The sequence below is a fragment of the Rana temporaria genome, chromosome 7 (genome assembly GCF_905171775.1).
Source record: "Rana temporaria chromosome 7, aRanTem1.1, whole genome shotgun sequence".
Lineage (NCBI taxonomy): Eukaryota > Metazoa > Chordata > Amphibia > Anura > Ranidae > Rana > Rana temporaria.
This window is the reverse complement of record NC_053495.1, coordinates 81333344-81354937: the sequence shown is the minus strand read 5'-3', so window position 1 is coordinate 81354937 and position 21594 is coordinate 81333344. Positions and strand designations below refer to the sequence as shown.

At 45.3% G+C, this 21594-nt stretch overlaps 1 protein-coding gene across 7 annotated transcripts in view; it reads right to left on the bottom strand.

The window, feature by feature from the left end:
• The window catches only part of IPPK (inositol-pentakisphosphate 2-kinase), a 1052241-nt gene that overhangs the window by 285996 nt on the left and 744651 nt on the right, over positions 1-21594 (bottom strand). For all 7 annotated transcript variants that reach the window (XM_040360985.1, XM_040360986.1, XM_040360982.1 and 4 more), the window contains one exon: positions 5997-6099. In XM_040360985.1, coding sequence (XP_040216919.1) covers positions 5997-6099 — 103 coding nt within the window. The remainder of the gene's footprint in view (positions 1-5996; positions 6100-21594) is intronic.

Below are 21594 nucleotides of genomic sequence, written 5' to 3'. Positions count from 1 at the left end.
GTTCAAAATTATTCAACCCCCCAATGATGTAAAGGGTTTTAGGGAATTTAGTGTACTTTTGTAATTGTATTCAGAATGAAATCCTACAAGGACTTCTTAAAGAACCATATGCAACTAAAATGACATCAATTGGTTTTGTAATACAGTAGTAAATGTTTATTTTGTGAATTCTTCATTTACACAATTATTCAACCCCTTAAAGACTACCACCTTGAAGAACAGAGGTTCATTGAAGTGTTTTCAATCAGGTATTGAAAACACCTGTGGATGTCAGGGAGCAGCAATAAAGCATAATAAGCACCAATTAGGCAGCTTTAAAATGACTGATACTCAGCTCCTTCTAGACATTTACTGGTGTGGTTACAAACATGGTGAAGTCAAGAGAATGGTCCAGGAAGACAAGAGAAGAGGCGATTACTCTTCACAGGAATGGCAATGGCTTTAAGAAGATTGCAAAGAGATTCCACTCCGGCGCTCCTTCGATTCACCACAGGGTCGGGGGTGGCGGATGGCCTTGAGGCCCTGCGCTTTAGTAAGTCTAATAAATTATTCCCCACTTATGTACTTATGCAAAAAATCTGGAATAAGGTCAGAACCATGCAGGGGGTGCAGGGATTTACTAAGTATAGTCCCATATGGGATAATAATCACTATCCGGAACTGGAGAAATTGCCCTATGGCTCCAAGTGGCTACAGTTTGGGATATCTCATATGTCCCACATTTTCCGAGAGGGAAAGTTGAGGCCCTTCTCGGAGCTTAAGGAGGCCTTCCAGCTCCCTACCACAATGTATTTTTATTACCTGCAGCTTCGGCATGCGATTGGGGCCCAGGGGGAAGGGGGCCAGTGGTCCTTGGATTCCACCCCTGTCTTCAATTACTTGTTTGATATTGACACTTACAAGGGCTTTATCTCCTACAGCTACACGATGCTTCTTAACCTTTTCCATAGGGACTTTCCTATTAGAGTGGTGGAGCAGTGGGGGCGAGATGTTGGCGCCTTCGAGGAGGAGCAGTGGGAGGAGGCATTACAGGCTGTTCCCCTGTGTTCTCTTAATGTGGCTCAGCGGGTCTCGCAACTGTATATCCTTTTGCGGGTGCATTATACCCCAGCTAGATTGGCTCGCATGGGGGTGAGGGCAGATGCCGATTGTACCAGATGCAGTAGGGACCATGGAGATTTGATCCATCTCCTTTGGAGGTGCCCGAAGCTCCATCGCTATTGGTCACAGGTCCTGGATACCCTTACTAGAGTCTTTCAGACAACTATACCTGCTGATCCTAAACATTGTTTGTTGGGTATACTTGATGCGCTGCCGCTGGAGGATGTATATAAACAAGCTGTGGCGAGGGCTCTTTTCCAGGCCCGAAAGCTGATCTTGAGGCACTGGAAATCCACGGAGCCCCCTGCTCTGCAGGAATGGATCGCCCAAATGGGTGATACACTCCGCTTTGAGAAGTTGATTTACCAGCGCAGAGGGGCGAGAGGTAAATTTGATAGCATGTGGGCCCCATGGTTGAATGTCCCCGGTCTAACCCCAGTAGACCTGGTTTATGACCGATTGTTTTAGGCATTAAGACGGGTACTCTTGCCCTGTCTCTTACGGTGGGAGTGGGGGGTGTAGTCCTAGCAACTAAGAGTAGTCCTCCAATGTTTTTTCTTTGTTTTTATTTTTTTATTTCTCCCGGTCTGTTATATATATATGCTGTGTTGCTTTTATGTATGCTGAACCTTGCAGTCTACTTGGTCTGTATATACCTGTTTTACTCTGAATCATCATGTATGTGTGTTTACTTTTTGTGCTCAATAAACACGTTTTGTTTGATTAAAAAAAAAAAGAAGATTGCAAAGATGTTAAACATACCAAGATACACCATAGGAAGCATCATTCGCAAATTCAAGGCAAAGGGCACTGTTGAAACGCTACCTGGTCGTGGCAGAAAGAAGATGCTGACTTTGACTGCTGTGCGCTACCTGAAGCGTAGAGTAGAGAAAAGTCCCTGTGTGACTGCTGAGGAACTGAGAAAAGATTTGTCAGATGTGGGTACTGAAGTTTCTGCTCAGACAATACGGCGCACACTGCGTAATGAAGGCCTCCATGCCAGAACTCCCAGGCGCACCCCCTTGCCGTCTCTAAAGAATAAGAAGAGTCGACTGCAGTATGCCAAAAGTCATGTGGACAAACCACAGAAGTTTTGGGATTGTGTTCTGTGGACTGATGAAACAAAATTAGAACTGTTTGGGCCCATGGATCAACGCTATGTTTGGAGGAGGAAGAACAAAGCCTATGATGAAAAGAACACCTTGCCTACTGTGAAGCATGGCAGGGGGTCAATCATGCTTTGGGGCTGTTTTGCTTCTGCAGGTACAGGGAAGCTTCAGCGTGTGCAAGGTACCATGAATTCTCTTCAGTACCAGGAGATATTGGATGACAATGTGATGCAGTCCGTCACAAACCTGAGGCTTGGGAGACGTTGGACCTTTCAACAGGACAATGATCCCAAGCATACCTCCAAGTCCACTAGAGCATGGTTGCAGATTAAAGGCTGGAACATTTTGGACTGGCCATCGCAGTTACCAGACTTAAATCCGATTGAGAACCTCTGGTGGGACTTAAATAAAGCAGTTGCAGTGCGCAAGACTAAGAATGTGACTGAACTTGAGGCTTTTGCCCATGACGAATGGGCGAAGATACCCGTAGATCGCTGCAAGACACTTGTGTCAAGCTATGCTTCACGTTTAAAAGCTGTTATAACTGTAAAAGGATCTTGTACTAAGTACTAAGATTGCATGTCAGTGGGGGTTGAATAATTTTGAATACAACTGTATATATATCTTGTTATATATGTGGTGTGTATACATATACTAGACATGTGCACTGTCAATAAATTCATTTTGTTTAGTTCTGTTTAGCATTAGCCATTATTTCGTATTTTGTGCCCGAAACTCACTTCGGATTTGTACGCTCATAATGAGCACAGCAGGAGTACAGCCACAGGATGTCAGCACAGAACAGGGATGGTGGGAACCCTTCATGAGGGGTTCCCACCATCCCTGCACTGACTTCCTGTGGCTGTACTCCTGCTGTGCTCATTATGAGGAGTTCCCACCATCCCTGTGCTGTATCGGCCCCGGCACCCCGCATCGCCCCGGCACAGCACCCCGCATCGGCCCTGGCACAGCACCCCGCATCGGCCCTGGTACCCCGCATCGGCCCCCGGCACAGCACACTGCATCGGCCCCCCCGCATCAGCCCCGGCACAGCACCCCACATCGGCACCCCGCATCGGCCCCAGCACCCCACATCGGCCCCCGGCACAGCACACTGCATCAGCCACGGCAACCCCGCATCGGCCCCGGCACCCCGCATCGGCCCCGGGAACCGGCCCCCGACACAGCAACCCGCATCGGCCCCGACACAGCAACCCGCATCGGCCCCGACACCCCGCATCGGGCCCAGCACCACGCATCGCCCCCGGCACCACGCATCGGCCCCCGGCACGGCACCCCGCATTGGCCCCGGCACCACACATCGGCTCCGGCACCCGACACAGCAACCCGCATCAGCCCCCGGCACCGCGCATCACCCCCCGACACCGCAATCGGCCCCGGCACCCCGCATGGGTCCCTGCACAACGCATCGGTTCCCCGCCAAATCGCATAGCCCCCAGCACATGGATGCGTTTTACGGGTACAGTGAGGCAGCGTTGGGGACAGTGGATGCATTTGATGGCCCAAATGTGTGATTGTGTTTGATGGCACAGTGGAGGGGTATATGCTGGCAAGCTCTGCTCTCCCACTAACTCTGTGACATCAGTGCAGAGTGGGGAGAGTTACAGATCATCAAGATGACAGAGCGCATCTCGGTCTGTGTATGTCTGTATGTGTGAACAGCGCTCTAACAGCCTCACCTCCCTGCACCAGAATTGTGACAGAGCGATGTTTCAATGTACAGGGAGGCGAGGCTGTACTAAGAGCGGTGTTCACACATACAAATCTATCAGACCGAGATGCGCTCTGTTAGATCGTGATGATCTAACTCTCTGCGCACTGGAGACAGATTGTGGGCGGGTGGAGGAGGCGGGAGGACGGGGGCGGTGCTAGCAGGGAGGAGTTGGAGAGGGAGAAGAGGAACACCACCTCTATGGGCGGCACTGCCCTCCCTCCCTCCCCCCCCGAGATTTTCAACTACGGCAGCGATCATTCAGCCCAGCCTCCTGGGATTGATGACACACATCTCCCAGGAGGCATAGCAGCGCTGGAAGCGGCGGGGAGGCCAAAAAAGTTGTAAAATAGGGTGGAACTCCGCTTTAAGACTAAAACACATTTATGGGATGAGTAATCCAGGTTGATGTTAAAGGGCATATTAGGGCAACAGGGATTGAAGTTGTCACATTCGTGACAAAGGAGGTGGTTGAAAAATATTGTAAAGAGCCCCCTTAATATATATTTATTGTTTTGGGTTATTACTGTATATTATTGCTCTAAAGTTAAAGGTAAGAGATGTTTCTATAGAGAAGATGGAGGTCTAGTTTTAGTTTTGTGTTAACCCACAAAACCAGCGTCTGTGTCAAAGTGATGTGATAGCCTGTGTAGTGTTCTAAAAGCGGTTATAAAAACTGTGTGACCATTGACAGGCAAGAAAAGCTAAGAATATCTGTATGTACATGGGGGAGGAGTTTGGCATGGCTTGGATTAGTAATATCCCATGGGTGGGCTATATCGTGAATGTATACTATAAAATATGCTGTACCCGGACCAATAAATCGAACAGTGTGTAGATCTGATCTGTGTTGGGTCTTTTTTATATATACATTGTTCCCTGCACAGAATCTGGGTGTGGTGGAATAGAGAAATGCTGTCATAATAAGGTAAGGTAATGTAGACAATAATCAGGTGGTAGTTAGGACTAGAGTTATAGGATCCAGAAGTATCCGATCAGCCAGCCTAAGACGTCTATTTCACAATATATCACTGTAATACAGGGGTTGACAAATTTGCTTGGAATCTAGGAGCCAGCTAAAAAAGTTAGGAGCCAGAAAACGCGCCCCGTCCCGACGAGCTTGCGTACAGAAGCGAACACATACGTGAGCAGCGCCCGCATATGTAAACGGTGTTTAAACCACACATGAGGTATCGCCGCGATTGTTAGAGCGAGAGCAATAATTCTAGACCTCCTCTGTAACTCAAAACATGCAACCTGTAGAATTTTTTAAACATCGCCTATGGGGATTTTAAAGGGTAAAAGTTTGTCGCCATTCCATGAGCGGACGTAATTTTGAAGCGTGACATGTTGGGTATCAATTTACTCGGCGTAACATTATCTTTCATAATATTTAAAAAAATGGGGATAACTTTACTGTTGTCTTAAAAGTGAAAATTTTTCCCAAAAAAGTGCGCTTGTAAGACCGCTGCGCAAATACGGCGTAACAGAAAGTATTGCAACGATCGCAATTTTATTCTCTAGGGTGTTAGGATAAAAAAATATATATATAATGTTTGGGGGTTCTTATTAGAGGGAACAAGATGGCAGTGAAAATAGTGAAAAATTACATTAGAATTGCTGTTTAACTTGTAATGCTTAACTTGTAATACCAACGGCCACCACCAGATGGCGCCAGCTTACACATCTGGTGGTAATAACTTGTAATACCAACGGCTCACCACCAGATGGCACCAGCTCACAACAAAAAAAAAATATTTTTTTTTGCCCCCCCCCCCTTCCAAGCCAAGTCGCCAGGACCCTATTTCTAGTCGCCATGGCGACCTGGCGCCCGGGATTTGTCGAGCCCTGCTGTAATACTATATCACCTTACCATGTAATGTATTGTATTGTATTGTACTGTACTTGTCTGTTAGGAACTGGGATACTGGTCTCAGTCATGTACTATTTACGTTGGATCTGTATATCGATGGTGTTCTTCTATCCCGATATACTGCAAAATGTATGACTTTTTCTTTAAAAATGTAATAAAATTTGATTAAACATAAAGTTACCTTAGTAACTGCATACTCTATACTGCCATTGTCTTCCACAGACAGTTCCTTAAGCTTTTCAAAAAACGCCTCATCATAAGGTCCATCCAACAGTAGTGTGCTTCTGCAAAGAAATGCATAGTGTCAAAAGCATACAGCTGATTGTTTGACCTATGTCATCAAAAAAGCTCCATACATATTACACTGTTTGTATGACAGTACAATTGTACCCAATTTCATGTACATTTTTGAAACACATCAACCAAATGCTCTCCCAGAGGTCCAAAATACCTAATTCTCTTCATGGTTGTCTTTTTTTTCTGCTGCTATTCCTAAGACCCATATGTATGCCCTATCTCAAAACTTAAGACAAAATAATACAAACACACAGAAGGATTATGGTCAACTTAAGGGGCTAACATTCTTGCATTTACTGTAACATTATTACACCTTCTATTGGAAAAGGATAAACCCAAATTGTATCAAGTAAAAGACACTTAATTTGTTAATTACATGTAACTCAATAATCAAAACAGATAAAAAAACAAAAACAAAAAAAAAAAACATCACCACAATGCTGCTAGCAGGCACTGAATAGTGATAATAGTTTGTTTAGCATATTATTTTAGGTCAAGAACAAGTATGCGGATTAGGATCTGACTTAACTGGCTTCTTTGCTTGTTCTAGGTCAGCAAGTCAGTCCAAGAATCCAGAAATGGTCAGACTACTGGCATTTTCAGGAGAAGCTTAATGGCGATCTAAATATTTCTCTTAGCACAGGTTCTCTTTAACCACTTCCAGACCACCCCACATACATTTACTGCAGCAAGGCAGTGCAGCTGCGCAAAATGACTTACAGGCAGGGCTTTTTTTCAGGGGGAACTTGGGGGAACTCAGTTCCACCACCTCTGGCTCAGACCCTTTGGTGCCTGCTCACCACAATCACTTGTAAACACATAAGTCTGGTTTCTGTGTTTACAAGTGACAGCTCTGCACTCTGTGTGTAACCCCCCTGAACTCCGCACTCTGTGTGTGATGCAATCCTGGTATTTAATGCCCCTTTAACACCCTTCTTCTGTTTGTGAAATCGGAACGGGGTCGTGGCTGAGTTCCTGCACCTATTTTCTGAGAAAAAAAGCTCTGCTTACAGGTATGTGATTAGGAATCTGCGGCGATCGGATTTGATTCAGAACTGATCAGTCATCAAATCACCAATGATTTATGGCATGGACCTGCTGATCAGTTCTGGAGATTGGCAGAGTGTCCTGTGCCTGTGTAATGTAAACACAGGCAAAGGAAATCACGTGATCTCCACTCCTGAAGCCCTTTTCGGTTCCAGCGTGAGAGGAGAGAGATTTAACAGTGAGTACACAAGCACTACACTAACACCAGATCACATATAACCCCCTGATCCACCCCCAGTTAACCTAACCATTTCACTACCTGTCACAGTGTCACCAAGTACAGTGTACAGATTTTCTACCGATCACTGCATTGGTGTCACTTGTGATGCTAAATAGCATTAGAGGCAGTCCCAGATAAGTTCAGGGTACACACCATACATTTCCTAATAAAGATTTAACCCACCAATCGCCCTTCAGGTTAACCTTTTTACAGTATTATTCATACAGTGTGCCAGTTACGTCAATCCCAGACAGCATCATATTTAACCCTTTGATTGCCAGTAACACTAACACACACACACACTGTACACCTCCATTACTAGTATAGTATCTGAATGTATCAATATCTTTGATCTGATCATAACTATACTAACGTTCCCAATAGTATAGTGTTCCAAAAACACAGCATTAGCAGGATTGGCCCTGGCAACTGTATTTAGCCCCTTCGCTCTCCCCAAACAAGTGCAGTATCAGTAGATCATTGTCACTTCCTATACAAAAGTACACAAAAACCGTAGCGTTTGAGTCAGTTCTGATCTCTGCTAGCACTAGTAGTTACATTTTTTGTAGCGCTTCAAACAGTCTTTGACAACCATGTGCTTTTTTTTACCTGTGAGTCGCACTAGGTACCTGCAAATTTATTGGCTAAAATGTCAAACGAATGGTACACTAGTGAAGAGGCCTACAGGGTATTGAGCATGACAGATAAGAGCGATGGGGAGTCCTCGCTGTCAGATTCAGGCTCAGTATTTAAACCTGTAGAGAGCAGTGGCACCCTAAATGGCTCTGACAACAGAGTAGAGGTCCCTGCTAAGGTCAGGCATACACAACCCTATTCCTCTGTTGTTGAAGTGTTACAATCACATGATTGTCGTATGCAGCAGAGTGTTGGTACTAGTGCCGCTCTACCTTCTGGTGAATTGGCAAGCACCAGTGGCCTAGTACACCCTGATTGTAGACAAACCAGCACTGCAGTAACACTTGGTGACATGGCGATTTCCATAAGTGCAGTTCAAGCTGGAGCGGTGGCTAGCACAACTAGTGTCCCGCAGGCACCAGAAATTTGAACATAGGCCCGTAGAGCCCATAGTGCCCTTCCTGATGCACTTGCAAATCCTGATTGGCAGCCCACAGATTCTGCCGCCGCGCATGCACTTCCCCCATTCACTGGCCAACTCAGAATTCAGGTGGAAACCACAGATTTAACGTCCCTTGGTCTTTTTGAGACGTTTTTCATGGAAAATCTGTACAGATCTATTGTGGACCAAAGCAATTTATATGCTAATAAATTTATTTCCACAAACCCAAATTTGAACCTTGCCAGACAATTTGGCTGGAAACCTATCACGGTTTCCAAATTTAAGACTTTTTATCGCTCAACATGGGCATTACTAAAAAGAATAAGTTGCGGTCATATTGGTCCACTGACCCAATTCATCCTATGCTCTCTGCAGCCATGGCCTGGGTAGATACAAGCAAATGTTGCAGTTTATGCCTTTTAACGACAATGAACTCTGTCGTCCTCTGGGTGACCCTGGAAATGATCGGCTCCACAAACTTCGGCCCCTCGTATACCACTTCAACCGAAAATTTGCAGCCTTGTATATCCCCAAACAAGATGTCTGTGTTGATGATTCCCCGATTAAGTTTTCTGGTCACCTTGTTTTCAAACCGTTTCTCCCCAGCAAGCGTGCAAAATATGGGGTCAAAATGTATAAGCTCTGGGGGCGTGGTCTGGACATGCATCGGTGAAGACGTGTTTGTCTCGAGCACCGGCACTGGCACCGCTTGTATCTAATTTATCTACTATCCATCACATCTGTTTACCCGCAGATCATGCGAAAGAGAACGGGCAAGTCTCTCCCCAAGTCGGGAACCCCGTCAAGCTCCATAAAAAGATTCCTGGCCACGGAACCTGAAGACGGGGAGGACATGGACGGACTATGCCGCTCTCCACGTGGCATGGGCTCTGCCTCCCGCCGTAAGCCAGAACAGAGACGCCATTCCCCGACTTCGTCGGCCTGCTCAGATGGAGAAGGTAGCACATCCAGGCGCTCCGAGGTCGCGGCACTGGCCGACAGTTTGCCAACTAAAATGGAGTTGGCATCCATGTTCCTGAGCCTGGAGAGATATATTAGAAAGGAAATCTCAGCGGTGAGAGTGGACTTATGCCAGGTGTTGGAGCGAGTGGACAAATTCTTAGCAACGGCTTGACTGCCACATGACCACCATTAGAAACCTGCAGGCATCCAACCGTAGTCTCACTATTGCGCATAGGATGGCCCTCTACGAGATTGAGGACCAAGAGAATCGCAACAGGAGGAACAACATACGGATCAGAGGCCTGCCTGAAGCAACTGGCGACGATGACCTCCTCCTTTCCGTGCAAGGTATTTTCAAGGGCCTACTAGGCCCTGCGGCTGATCACCCGCTCAAAATAAACAGGGTACCCAGGGCCTTGCGCCCACGTATCCTATCCACAGACACCCCGCGGGATGTTATCTGCCAGATTCACTATTACGAGGAAAAGGGGCGCATAATGCGCAAGGCCAGAGAGACTGCCTCCCTTGACGGTGCATCCCTGCCCTTCCGAGACCTTGCCAGGTAAACATTGGACCGCGACCCTGCGGCCCCTGACAGAGAAACTGAGAGCCAAATCCATCAACTACCGTTGGGGCTTCCCTGCGGCCCTCATTGCAAATCGGGATGGTAAAACTGCAATTCTTCGCTTTCCGGCTGGCAGGACACTATTCCCATCCTGCCTAACGCTGCTGACCCGCAGTGGCAAAAAGTCAGCCGCAGGTGCCGTCCTGTGCCCCGGATGCCTCTCCCCAGCTGGGTTGAAAGATGAGGCAGTTGGCCTGTGCCTCCCAGCTCTGGATCTATGTATTTTGCTTAGACCTGTAAATTTGTGACTATCCATTGTATATTATCATTTCGCTACGGTATGGTCTGGTGTCCATGTCTTACGTTATATGTTTAAGTAGGCTCCTTGTTCATATATAGACTGCTCTGACATTCTGTTATAGGTTACAGTCTAGCAGTTAAGATTTACTCTCGTTTTCACTCTGTTTGTAGAGTGCCGACGCAGCATGGCAGTGATCATGACATTTTGGGTGTTCGCTGCCTGATGCTCGTGGCTCCCCATCCCCCCCATGCGGGGCGCCGTGTGGTCTCACGCCCTCATGTCCTTGCCCCGTCTGGGGCGGGGTGCATGTGGGTGCCGGGCTGCCCACATGCCCCCTCTCTGCACGGCAGATACATTTGTGTGAATGTTGATTATTTCCCCCTTTGGGGTATGTTTTTTCTTTGTGATATTGATAAATGGTTTTTCTTTTCTCCTTTGTCAATCTTCACTTATTTTTCTTTTTCCCTTGACCTTTTTGTCCCCTGCCTCTGCCTTCTTCCCCAGGTGCAGTTTCTTCTGGTTCGTACACGTAAGCTCCTCCTGACGATCCCCATGGCTACGGTAAACAGTCTCCTTCAATGTTCGGGGTCTATACGTCCCAGGTAAGAGGCATAACCTGTATAGAGAGCTGGGTCGCCTGCGGGGAGATATTGTTCTCCTACAGGAGACCCACCTCACACACACTACTTCGGTGAAACTCTTCTCCCCACAATACCCTATATGGGGGCATGTTCATAAGGCCAAAGGTGTAGCCATTGGGTTTCACAGGGGAACCTCCTTTACGCTAGATTCTATGGCGAGTGATCCCATGGGTCGGTTCCTATTCCTTAGGGCCAGCCTGGGTAGTATGTCTTGTATGCCCCAACCATGATTAAACTACTTTTATAGCCTCCACCCTTAAAAAGCTGAGCGAGTTTGCCCACGGTTGCATTCTCCTTACTGGGGATTTTAATGCTCCTCTGGAGCCGCCCCTAGACATGTCATTAGAAAGCCCTTGTATGTTACAGAACAATTGATGTTTTTGCGCAAACGTTTGCACAAAGCTCAACTGATGGACGTGTGGAGAATTATGCACCCACAGGTAAAGGACTACACCCACTTTTCCAATTTGTATCATAATCCAGGATAGATTACTGATCCTTGTCAAGGTATCTTTATTGAGTTGATAAAGAATTGTACAAGCATAGTGAAGAGAACAAGTTACAAGGAGAAGAAACTCTAACAAACAAACATAGTCATTGCACATTGCAAAAGTCACTTATTTCAGTCATCCTAACAATGTATACAGTAGCAATAGTGACTGAATAACTGGCTACCTAGGTTCACTTTGCATTACTTATTTTAGCCATTGTACGCTAAACTGGGTCTAGGGCCATGTCCCAATGTGCAGTCTTTTGGTGCAACCGTTGGGAGTTTCAACGATATTCAACATTGTAATAGTAGTTGCGAAAACATTGTTAAGCTGAGAACATGTTTCTGAAGGGGGGGGGAGGGAGGCAGAGAAGAGAGGGGTTGAGGAAGAGGGGGTCTGCAGGAGCAATCTGAGTTCTGAAGTCATTGCAGTAGGTTGTTAAATTGGCTGGGCTACCATGGCTGTAAAACATCGTTATTCATTGCATTAGGAATTACATATGTGAACCAAGGCTTCCATATTTTCTCGAATCTGATGATCGTATCCATATCGATTGACATCATTTTGGCGTGAGACATTGCGTTGTTCATTCTATTTGTCACTTAATTTAGTGATAAATTAGGTGACTTCCAAGCCTTCGCAAGTGTCTGTTTCGCGGCTGTAAGAAGCTGCAGAATTAGTTTAAATTGCATATTCGACACATTGTCAGGTTTTAGGTTTAGTAGCGCCATTTTGGGATCTAGGGGAATTGTCTTTGAAGAGGGTGCTGATAATATGGAAAATTTCTGACCAAAATGATAGTGCTTTTGGACACGACCACCAAATGTGAAAATATGTCCCAGGTGATGAGCATCCCCTGAAACAGTGGTCTGGGTAATTTTGCACATATTTTGCAATCCTGACTGGCACTAAGTACCATCGAGTGAGAACCTTGTAGTTTGTTTCAACCGCTATTTCATTCAGGGATGCTGATTTAGTGTTATTCCAAATTTGTTTCCATTCTGATGCGTCTAGCTCTAGATCTAAGTCCATTTCCCATTTACACACATAAGGTAGTTTCTCAGAAATGGAACTGGTCAGTAACTGGGAGTAAATAGTTGAAATAATTCCCTTAGTATGGGGGTCATTTCTACAGAGAAAGTGGATAACCGTGTCGGCGTCTGGGAAGAGTCTAGAAATGACTTGAAGAAATTTTTTATTTGTAGATATCTAAATATCTCAGCTTGTGGAATGCCATATTTTTCATGAATAGTGGGAAAGGACATGAGAGTCTGTCAGCTTGTATAAACATGTACAATCTTTTTTTACCCATTCATTAAAGGTGTTGGGATATATCAATGCCGGGTAGAACGCCGGGTTCTTGTAGAATGAAAGAAGAGGAGTGTGAGGGGATTGCAGGTAACTTTTGACCTTCATTCGGTCCCAAAGGGATAGTGTGTGTTTTGTGATAGGGTTGTGTATATGTTTACGCGCTTTGGGAGAAATCCATAATATGTTAGAGATTAAAATAGGATCACATTCTACTGCCTCAATCGATACCCAGAGAGGAGGTTCACGTTTAGCGTGATATTTCACTAGGTTAGCTAATTGTGCTGCCCTATAGTAACTCGCAAAGTTGGGTACCCCCAATCCACCGTTAACCTTGGAAAGATGCAGGATTTGAGGTTTTATTCTTGGTCTGGTGGGTCCCCAAACAAAGGTAGATACTCTTTTTTTGTACGATTCTTAAGAAATGTGGTGGAACAGGGACGGGAAGAACTCTAAAGAGGTAAAGGAGTTTCGGTAATATTGTCATTTTTACCGCGCTGATTCTTCCCAACCAAGACAGAGGTAAATGGGCCCATGAGCTTAGAAGATTTGATATCTGTTTTAAGAGACTAGGGTAGTTGGAGGAAAGTATCTCCGATGGTGTCGATGTTAGGCGTATTCTTAGAAAAGGGATACTTTTGTCAGGCCATTCGAAGGGTAGACCGGTTTTGGCTGCGCTTAACTCTAGGGCTGAAAGTGATATGTTTAGAGCGAGACATTTTTTGGGGTTAATGGATAGACCTGAAAAGGATGCAAAATGGTTTAGAACTGACATTAGGTTGGGGCCTGATACTTGTGGAGATGCAAGAAAAAGGAGGATGTCGTCGGCGAACAAGCATAACTTATGCTTATGGCCACCTACTTCTATACCAAGGATCGTTGGGTCTGACCTGATTTTTTGTGCCAGTGGCTCTATAAGGAGGGCAAATAATAAAGGGGAAAGCGGACATCCTTGTCTCGTGCCTCTATTAATGGAGAATGTGTCTGACTTGTATCCTGCATATTTTACATATGCTTTTGGGCTATTATATAATTCCAAGATCCATTTCGTAAAGTTGGGGCCAAAGCCCCATTTTTGTAGCGCATAGTTCAGATATGACCAGGATACAGATTCGAATGCCTGCTTTATATCTAGAGAGAGAAAGCACGCTGGGATTCCTCTTTTCTTTGCTATATGTGCCAAAAGATTTGCCCTTCTTATGTTGTCACCTGCCTGTCGGTTAGGCATGAAACCTACTTGGTCACGGTGGATCAGTGTTCCAATTATCATGTTTAGGCGATTCGCCAGAATTTTACCTAGGAGTTTAATGTCCGTATTTATCATTGAAATGGGGCGGAAGTTTTCACTGAGGGTATTATCCGCGTGCAGTTTAGGGATCATGCAGATGGTGTCTAGGAGTGATTCCTGTCTAAAGTTTTTTTGGTTAAGTAGATTAAACGCTTTTGCTAGTCTTGGGGAAATAAGTTCGTTGAAAGTCTTATAGTATCGGGCTGTGAATCCGTCTGGACCGGGCCTTTTGTTTAATTTGAGATCCTTGATCGCAACGGTTACATCTTCTAAAGAGATAGGTTTATCCAAGTGCTCTTTTTGGGATTCAGTCATTTGGGGTAAATGGATTTGCGAGAAAAAGGAGTCTGCGGCTATTTCATTAAAAATATTTGTTTCTGAATAAAGCTTTTTCAGGTGAGCGCTGAATTTCTGCACTATTTTAAGGGGGTTGCTAGAAATAGTGTTATTTGATAGTTTCAATTTTATAGGAGAGTATGACTTATTGATGGAATTAAGCGTCCTAGCTAGATATGCGCCAGTGTTGTTAGCATTTTTATAAAAAGTATGTTTGGACCTATTTAAAGATTTGTTTGCCAACTCTGTAAGAAATAAATCATACTCCAGATGCGCTTTATCCAGGCAGATTTTGGCGTTGGGGGAGTGATCGTTTTGGAAAGCTAAGTAAGCTAGATTGAATTCAGTTTCCAGTCTCATTGCCATCTGTTTTCGATCTTTAAGGATCCCCAATTGTCTTTGAAATGTCCCTCTCAGTACAGGTTTATGTGCCTCCCAGAGTGTGAGAGCAGATATTTCTGGGGTCATGTTAAATTCCAGGTAGTCTTTCAAAGATTGTTCAATTTCTGAGAAATACGATGGATGCCTGAGTAGTATATCAGGCATATACCAAGTGGGATCTTGTTTTTTGGGGATAGTTGACGCTATTGTAATAGAAACAGCGTTATGATCTGACCAATGAATGGGCATTATAACGGAATTAAGAACTTCTGGCAACATTCCAATTGTAAGAAATATATGGTCTATTCGGCTAAGTGACTGATGCGGGTTGGAGAAGTAGGTGTAGTTACGCTTTGTAGGGTTCATTTCTCTCCAGGAGTCTACTAGGTTATATTTAGAAAGGAGATTGGATAGTGTCCATTTTGGGTGATTTTTCGGTTGAATGTAGGGAGATCTGTCTAGGAACGGGAGAATTACTTCATTTGAATCACTGCATATCAAAAGAGAACCTATTTTATGCGTGTTGATGGTTTGAAATAGGTGTGACAGAAACGGCATAGGGTTAAGGTTAGGTGCATAGTAGGATACTACCGTAACTGCAGAGTCTAGGATGTATCCTGTTAAGATCAGGTATCAGCCTTCAGGGTCTCTGAGTTCAGATTTCAGGGTGAATGGGGTTGATCGATGGAAAGCAATCAGGACTCCTCTTTTCTTAGCTGAGGCAGACGCCGTGTATACTTGTGGGTAAGCGGGGTTGAAGTGTTTAGGGGTTGAATCTGGGGTAAAGTGTGTCTCTTGTAGACAGACGATGTGGGCTTTTTTGGATTGAAAGAACCTAAAAGCTTTCGTACATTCAAGCCTTGTACATTGAGTGATATCCTGTTCAAAGGTGCCATGGTAGCCAAACCAATAATCTCATCTTACCTTGCTTCTTCGAATGAAGATTGCTCCATGCAGACGGGATGAGGAAAGGGGAGGGAAAGGAACCAAAATTGGAAATCTTAAAAGAATGAGAAACACAATAGGTTAATGTACAATCAATCATACAATATATAACATATTGAGTATTCAAAGTATACTCGTGATGAGGGAAGAAGTCCCCCACCAAGAGAAAAAGGGCCCGCGTCAAATCCCCACATACTAGAATGGGGATCCGAGGTGGACCTAATGGGACGCATGTTTTCCCATGAGTCGGAGCACCGCATTCTGAAGTGTAAAGATGCACCTTTGCGGATGCAAAATGTTTCCAAGTTTAATAATTTACTCGTGAGACGAGTGGGATCGTTTAACTGCATTGCTGGGAGATCACATTTAAAGGGGAATGAGAGGGATGTGAATTACCAGCTGGGATGTTGGGACGTTAGGAATGTCATAGGTCTATGCCATTTAATGGGTATAGCTAATTACAAGGTGAAGAAGTGTATTGGACGTCACTTCATGGTAATAATAGCAAAAGGTTAGAGAATGGCCTTACGCGGAGGGTCAGATGGCGTTAATGGGATAGGGTCCACTTATTTTCGTAAGTAATCTTCAATGGTATAAATTGCGGGACCGTGTGGGATATGAAATCCGACCAGGAGATAGAGCGAAAGGGCCGCATCCCTATGGGGTCCAAATTTTGCGACATGTGGGATAACAGTTCCATAGCAATAAACAAGTATTGCTACCTTCCATAGCAAAAAGAACGGAAATACTTCATGGAACTAGGACAAGACAAACTAGCTGTCAATGTCCATTTTCACGACCTGAAAAGGAAGAAAAGATGGTTAGAGGTGAGAGAAGTTCAGTCCATTGAGTCTTCTTGGTCCTGAGCCTGTGGTGCATTTCTGCCCCGCTTGAGTGATTGTTGAATGCCTCCATTCTGCTCATGCTGTGTGGAGGTGGAAGCAGCTCTTCTGCGTGAGTTGGATGCAGAAGAGGTGTTTTCAATCAGCTTAAAGTGCATAAGGGCCTGATGTAGTTGATCCGGCGATCTGCAGACTATTTTCGTTCCCTGATATGTGAAGCAGAGGGCGAAGGGGAACCCCCATTGATATTTTATGTTGCGTTGTTGCAGTTCAATTAGAAGAGGTTTCATAGCTCTCCTCTTGGCGATGGTTAACTGCGAGATGTCTGCAAATATTTGATAGTTGTGACTCTGGAATGACAGATTTCTCTTTTCCCTTGCTGCCTCCATTACTTGTTCCTTGGTTCTATAAAAATGAAATTTGGCTATTATGTCCCTGGGGGGACCATCTGCCTTTTTAGGGGTGAGTGCTCTGTGTACTATGTCCATTTCCAAACGCTCCACTGCAGTACCTGGAAGCAATTCCTGGCATAACGCCAGGATGGTGGACTGAAGGTCAACTACAGACTCTGGGATGCCTCTGAATCTAAGATTAGACCTCCTGGCACGGTTTTCGTAATCTTCCAGTCTGTTCTGTAATGTTAGATTTTCTTCCTTGAGCAAGTCTATCTCAGTTAGGCACTCTTGAGTATATACCTCAATTTCCTCCGTTTTAGCTTCCAGGACCTCTGTGCCAGCTCCCTAATTTCTCTAGTGAGATTTGTGGTAATCTGGTCAGAGGTCTGTTTCAATGCTTTATGGAGCATTTTTTCAAACTGTTTAAGAAGTCCTGAGGGGACAGTGTCATCTTGACTAGCGGCTTTTGTTGCATTGCTAGTGTCCTCTTCCTCACTGTCTGAGGTAAAATTAGTCGGGGTAGCCATGGGTATCAAAGTTTTAGCTGTGTGCTTCTTTCCCTTCTCTGAGGCATTTGCTCTGCTGCGCTCCACTGAGGGGATTCGTTTTGGCTCTATTTCTTGAGCCTCCCAGCACCATATTGCCCAGAAAATGTTCCTCTCACCTTCCTGCAGCTCTGACCCGACTTTTTATCCAGCAATGCCGGCTTGGGAATAGTTTATCTGCGGTTTCTCTCTCTCATGAAGCGGAGCTCTAGTCAGGCATGTCAGTCCCGCTAGAGCCCGCCCACACCATAGATTACTTTTCCATTGATCATCACCATCTCTCCCTCCCCATGGCCTTGAGCATTGAAACTTCCCCTATATCAGACCATGCTCCAATCACACTTACATTAAAAATTCCTTCCTTGCCCTGTAGGACCACAAATTGGAAACTTAATGACCATTTACTCTTGGAGGATATAGATAAAAAGCTGATTTGGGATGATTTAGCTCAGTATTTCGCGGAGAACACACTCCCAGACATTTCACCGGGTACACTTTGGGAAGCCCACAAGGCCTTTATTCGGGGAAAATTTATTAACCACTACCCGACGGCCGTACGACTTTATATGGCCGCAGGGTGGTTCTGAATCTCTAACAGGCCGTGTTTTTATGGCCTGCGCGCGCATCCAGCGGCGCGTGCGATGGCGGCGAACGCGTGCTTGCCGCATCGCTGAGATGCCGATGCGAGTGCCTGGCGGCCGTGATGTCCGCCAGGGACTCGGGATCGGCGGCTACAGGGGCAAGACGTGGAGCTCTGTGTGCAAACACAGAGATCCATGTCCTGTCAGGGGAGAGAGGAGACCGATCTGTGTCCCTTGTACATAGATCGGTCACCTCCCCCATTCACCCCCCCTCCACCTACAGTTAGAACACAATTTAGGGTACACATTTAACCCCTTCCTCACCCCTAGTGTTAAGCCCTTCAATGCCAGTCACATTTATACAGTAATTAGTGCATATTTATAGCACTGTTCGCTGTATAAATGTGAATGGTGCCAAAAATGTGTCAAAAGTGTCCGATGTATCCGCCATAATGTCGCAGTCACAAAAAAAATGCTGATCACCTCCATTAGTAGTAAAAAAAAAAAAAAAAATAATAATAATTCTGTCCCCTGTTTTGTAAGCGCAATAACTTTTGCGCAAACCAGACGCTTCTTGCAATTTTTTTTTATTAATTTTTTTCCCAAAAATATGTAGAAGAATATGTATCGTCTAGACTGAGAAAAAAAATGTTTTTTAAAAAAAATGGGCTATTATAGCAACAAGTAAAAAATATTTTTTTCAAAATTGTCGCTCTATTTTTGTTTATAGCGCAAAAAATAAAAACCGCAGAGGCAATCAAATACCACCAAAAGAAAGCTCTATTTGTGGGGAAAAAAGGACGTCAATTTTGTTTGGGAGCCACGTCGCACGACCGCGCAATTGTCAGTTAAAGTGACGCAGTGCCACAAGCTGAAATTTCACCTGGTCAGGAAGGGGTATATGTGCCCAGTAAGGAAGTGGTTAAACTGGGCTCCAGGAAAAAGAGGGAACGCATTCACCAACAGTTAGAATTGATCCGTGATATTGAGGTGCTAAAGCGACAGCACAAAGCTGCACTATTACAGACGATCCTTCAGGTTTTGACCCAGAAGAGAGGATCTTAAAACCCTCTTTCATTTGGAGCAGAAACAGCGGTTCCGCATAGTAGTCCAACGCTTGCATGAATGGGGCAATAAGCCAGGTCAACTTTTGGCCCATTCGTTGCAACAAAAAAAATCTGCAGTCTTTATTGCCAAGATCAAATCCCCACACAACTCTATGGTACATGAGACATCTGGAATAGCATTCGTTCTACCAAACTTTATACCATGTCCACCATACAGTAGAGGACAAAGATGCTAGGACCCAACTCATTCGTAATTACCTGGCACAAGACAACTTGCCTAAACTCCCTGCTGATACCTTGTCCGCCCTGGACAGAGAATTCACCGCCTCTGAAATGCGAGTTGCATTAAAGGCCATGGATAATGGTAAGGCACCTTGCCCTGACAGCTTTGCAGTGTTGTATTATTGATCCTTTGCAGATCTTTTGCTTCCACGCTTGACCAATTATGCAAACAAGGTTTTGAAGGTGGTTCTCTCCATCCTGAAACTATCCATGCGCACATTACTGTCATCCCTAAGCCTGGTAAGGACCCCTGCAACTGCGGAAGCTACCGTCCCATTTCTTTATTAAATCTTGACGCCAAGTTATATGCCCAGGTCATTGCGAATAGGCGCCTCCCTCTTATCCCTCAATGGGTCTCTAGAGACCAAACAGAATTCATCCCCGGGAGGGAGGCGCATGATTACTCTCCGGGGGCGTGGTTTGCCTTGAAGGAAGATGGCAGCTTAACCCAAGAGCTCCGTCTCACCTCAGCCCAAACTAGACTTCTTCGCGGGATTCTTACTATCTTTCCCGTATAAATCATGGGGACTTCATCCCGTGGAAGTTCAGCATCCCGATCCAGGTCCCTGAGCTCTTCAGGACACAGAGGTCTGTCATGGCGGCGCAGCTTCCCGCCTCCACAATACCTCAGCAACATGTCAAGCTTACGCTCTCCCCTACTGGGTACAGATGTAGTCGGAAAGGGGAAGAGATGCTTTCTGCTCACACTGTTTAATGATTGAGCTGTGCCTCTTCTCCACGAAAGTTTCTCCAAGAAACTTCTCCAAGAAAGTTTAATTAGGGAGTCATCAATGCAGACAACTTGATGGGGAGTATACAAATCTGCAAAATGTTTGTTGAAGTGGTTTATGAGGGGCCACATTTTGTAGAGCCGGTTGTATTCAGGGTCTCGTATCGTTTCCTGGCCATGGAAGCAGAGAACACAGGCATATGGTCATGTGGACTTGTGGAGCAATAAGTCCGCAACTTAGGAAATTGATGTATGCCCATGTTGAGGCAAAGGCCCAGAAAGGTTTTTAATTCGGAAACCGTAAGTGGTTTCCATTCTCTGGCAAGGACGGACTGGGGATTAGCGGCAATGAAATTACCAGCATATAAATTACTCTGGTCCACAATAGATCTATAGAGATCTTCCGTGAAAAACAGCGAATAAAAATCAAGTAGCATAAAATCAGCTGTTTCCACCTGAATAACGGTGAAGGGGGAAAGTGAAGGGGCCAGTGAAGGGGGAAAGTACGTGTTCTGCAGAAGTGGTGGGGACCCAATCAGGATAGGCAAATTCTGCAGGAAGGGCACAACAAGCCCGTCTTTGTCTTCTTATTGGTGACAGCGGGACACTACTTGTGCTTGCCACCTCACCAGCTTGAACTGCACTTATGAGACTCGCCACGTCACCACATGATACTGTAGTGCTGGATGAACAACCAGGGTATTCTAGGCCGCTGGTGCTTGCCAGTTCACCAGAAGGAATAGCAGCTCTAGTACTGGCTCTCTGCTCCATACAAGGGTCCTGAGGTTCTTGCGCCTCAACAACATCAGAATTGGGTCAGGTACGCCTGCCCTTAGCTGCTGTCTTTTACGGGGATGTATTCTGAGCCAGAATCTGACAGATGCGTTACCTCCTCTTTACTATCTGTCAGGCTTAGAAACTCATAGGCCTCTTTACTAGTGTACATTCGCTTTGCCATTTCGGGCTCTAAATTTAGTGGTACACTAGTAAGGATTCACAGGTAAAAAGCACCTGATCTGTCAGCAAATGTAGAAAACGCTTAAAAAAAAAAAAAAAAAACTGTTGGCGATCGCAGGGATCAGGCTTGTCTCTGCGAACACTGCAGTTGTGTGTTGTGTTTTGGAACGGACAGTGATCGATCAATCAATACTGCACCACTTAGGTGGTCTGGGCTGGGCGGAGGGGCAAAACACAGGTGCTGGCGGGTATCTGGGCTGATCCCACTAACAATGCGTTTTGGGAACCCTAAACTACTGGGTACGCTAGTATAGATCTGATCAGATCATATATTGATCTGTTCAGATACTATACCACTAAGGGGGGTGTATGCTTTGCACGTGGGTGTAAGCGTTACTGGCACTAACCTAACACTGCCTGGGGCGGCACAGACCCTGACTGATGCTAAAATTTTATCAATATCACCCGTCGGGCAATCAGGGGGTTAAACCTTTATTGGGTTATATACAGCGGGTGCCC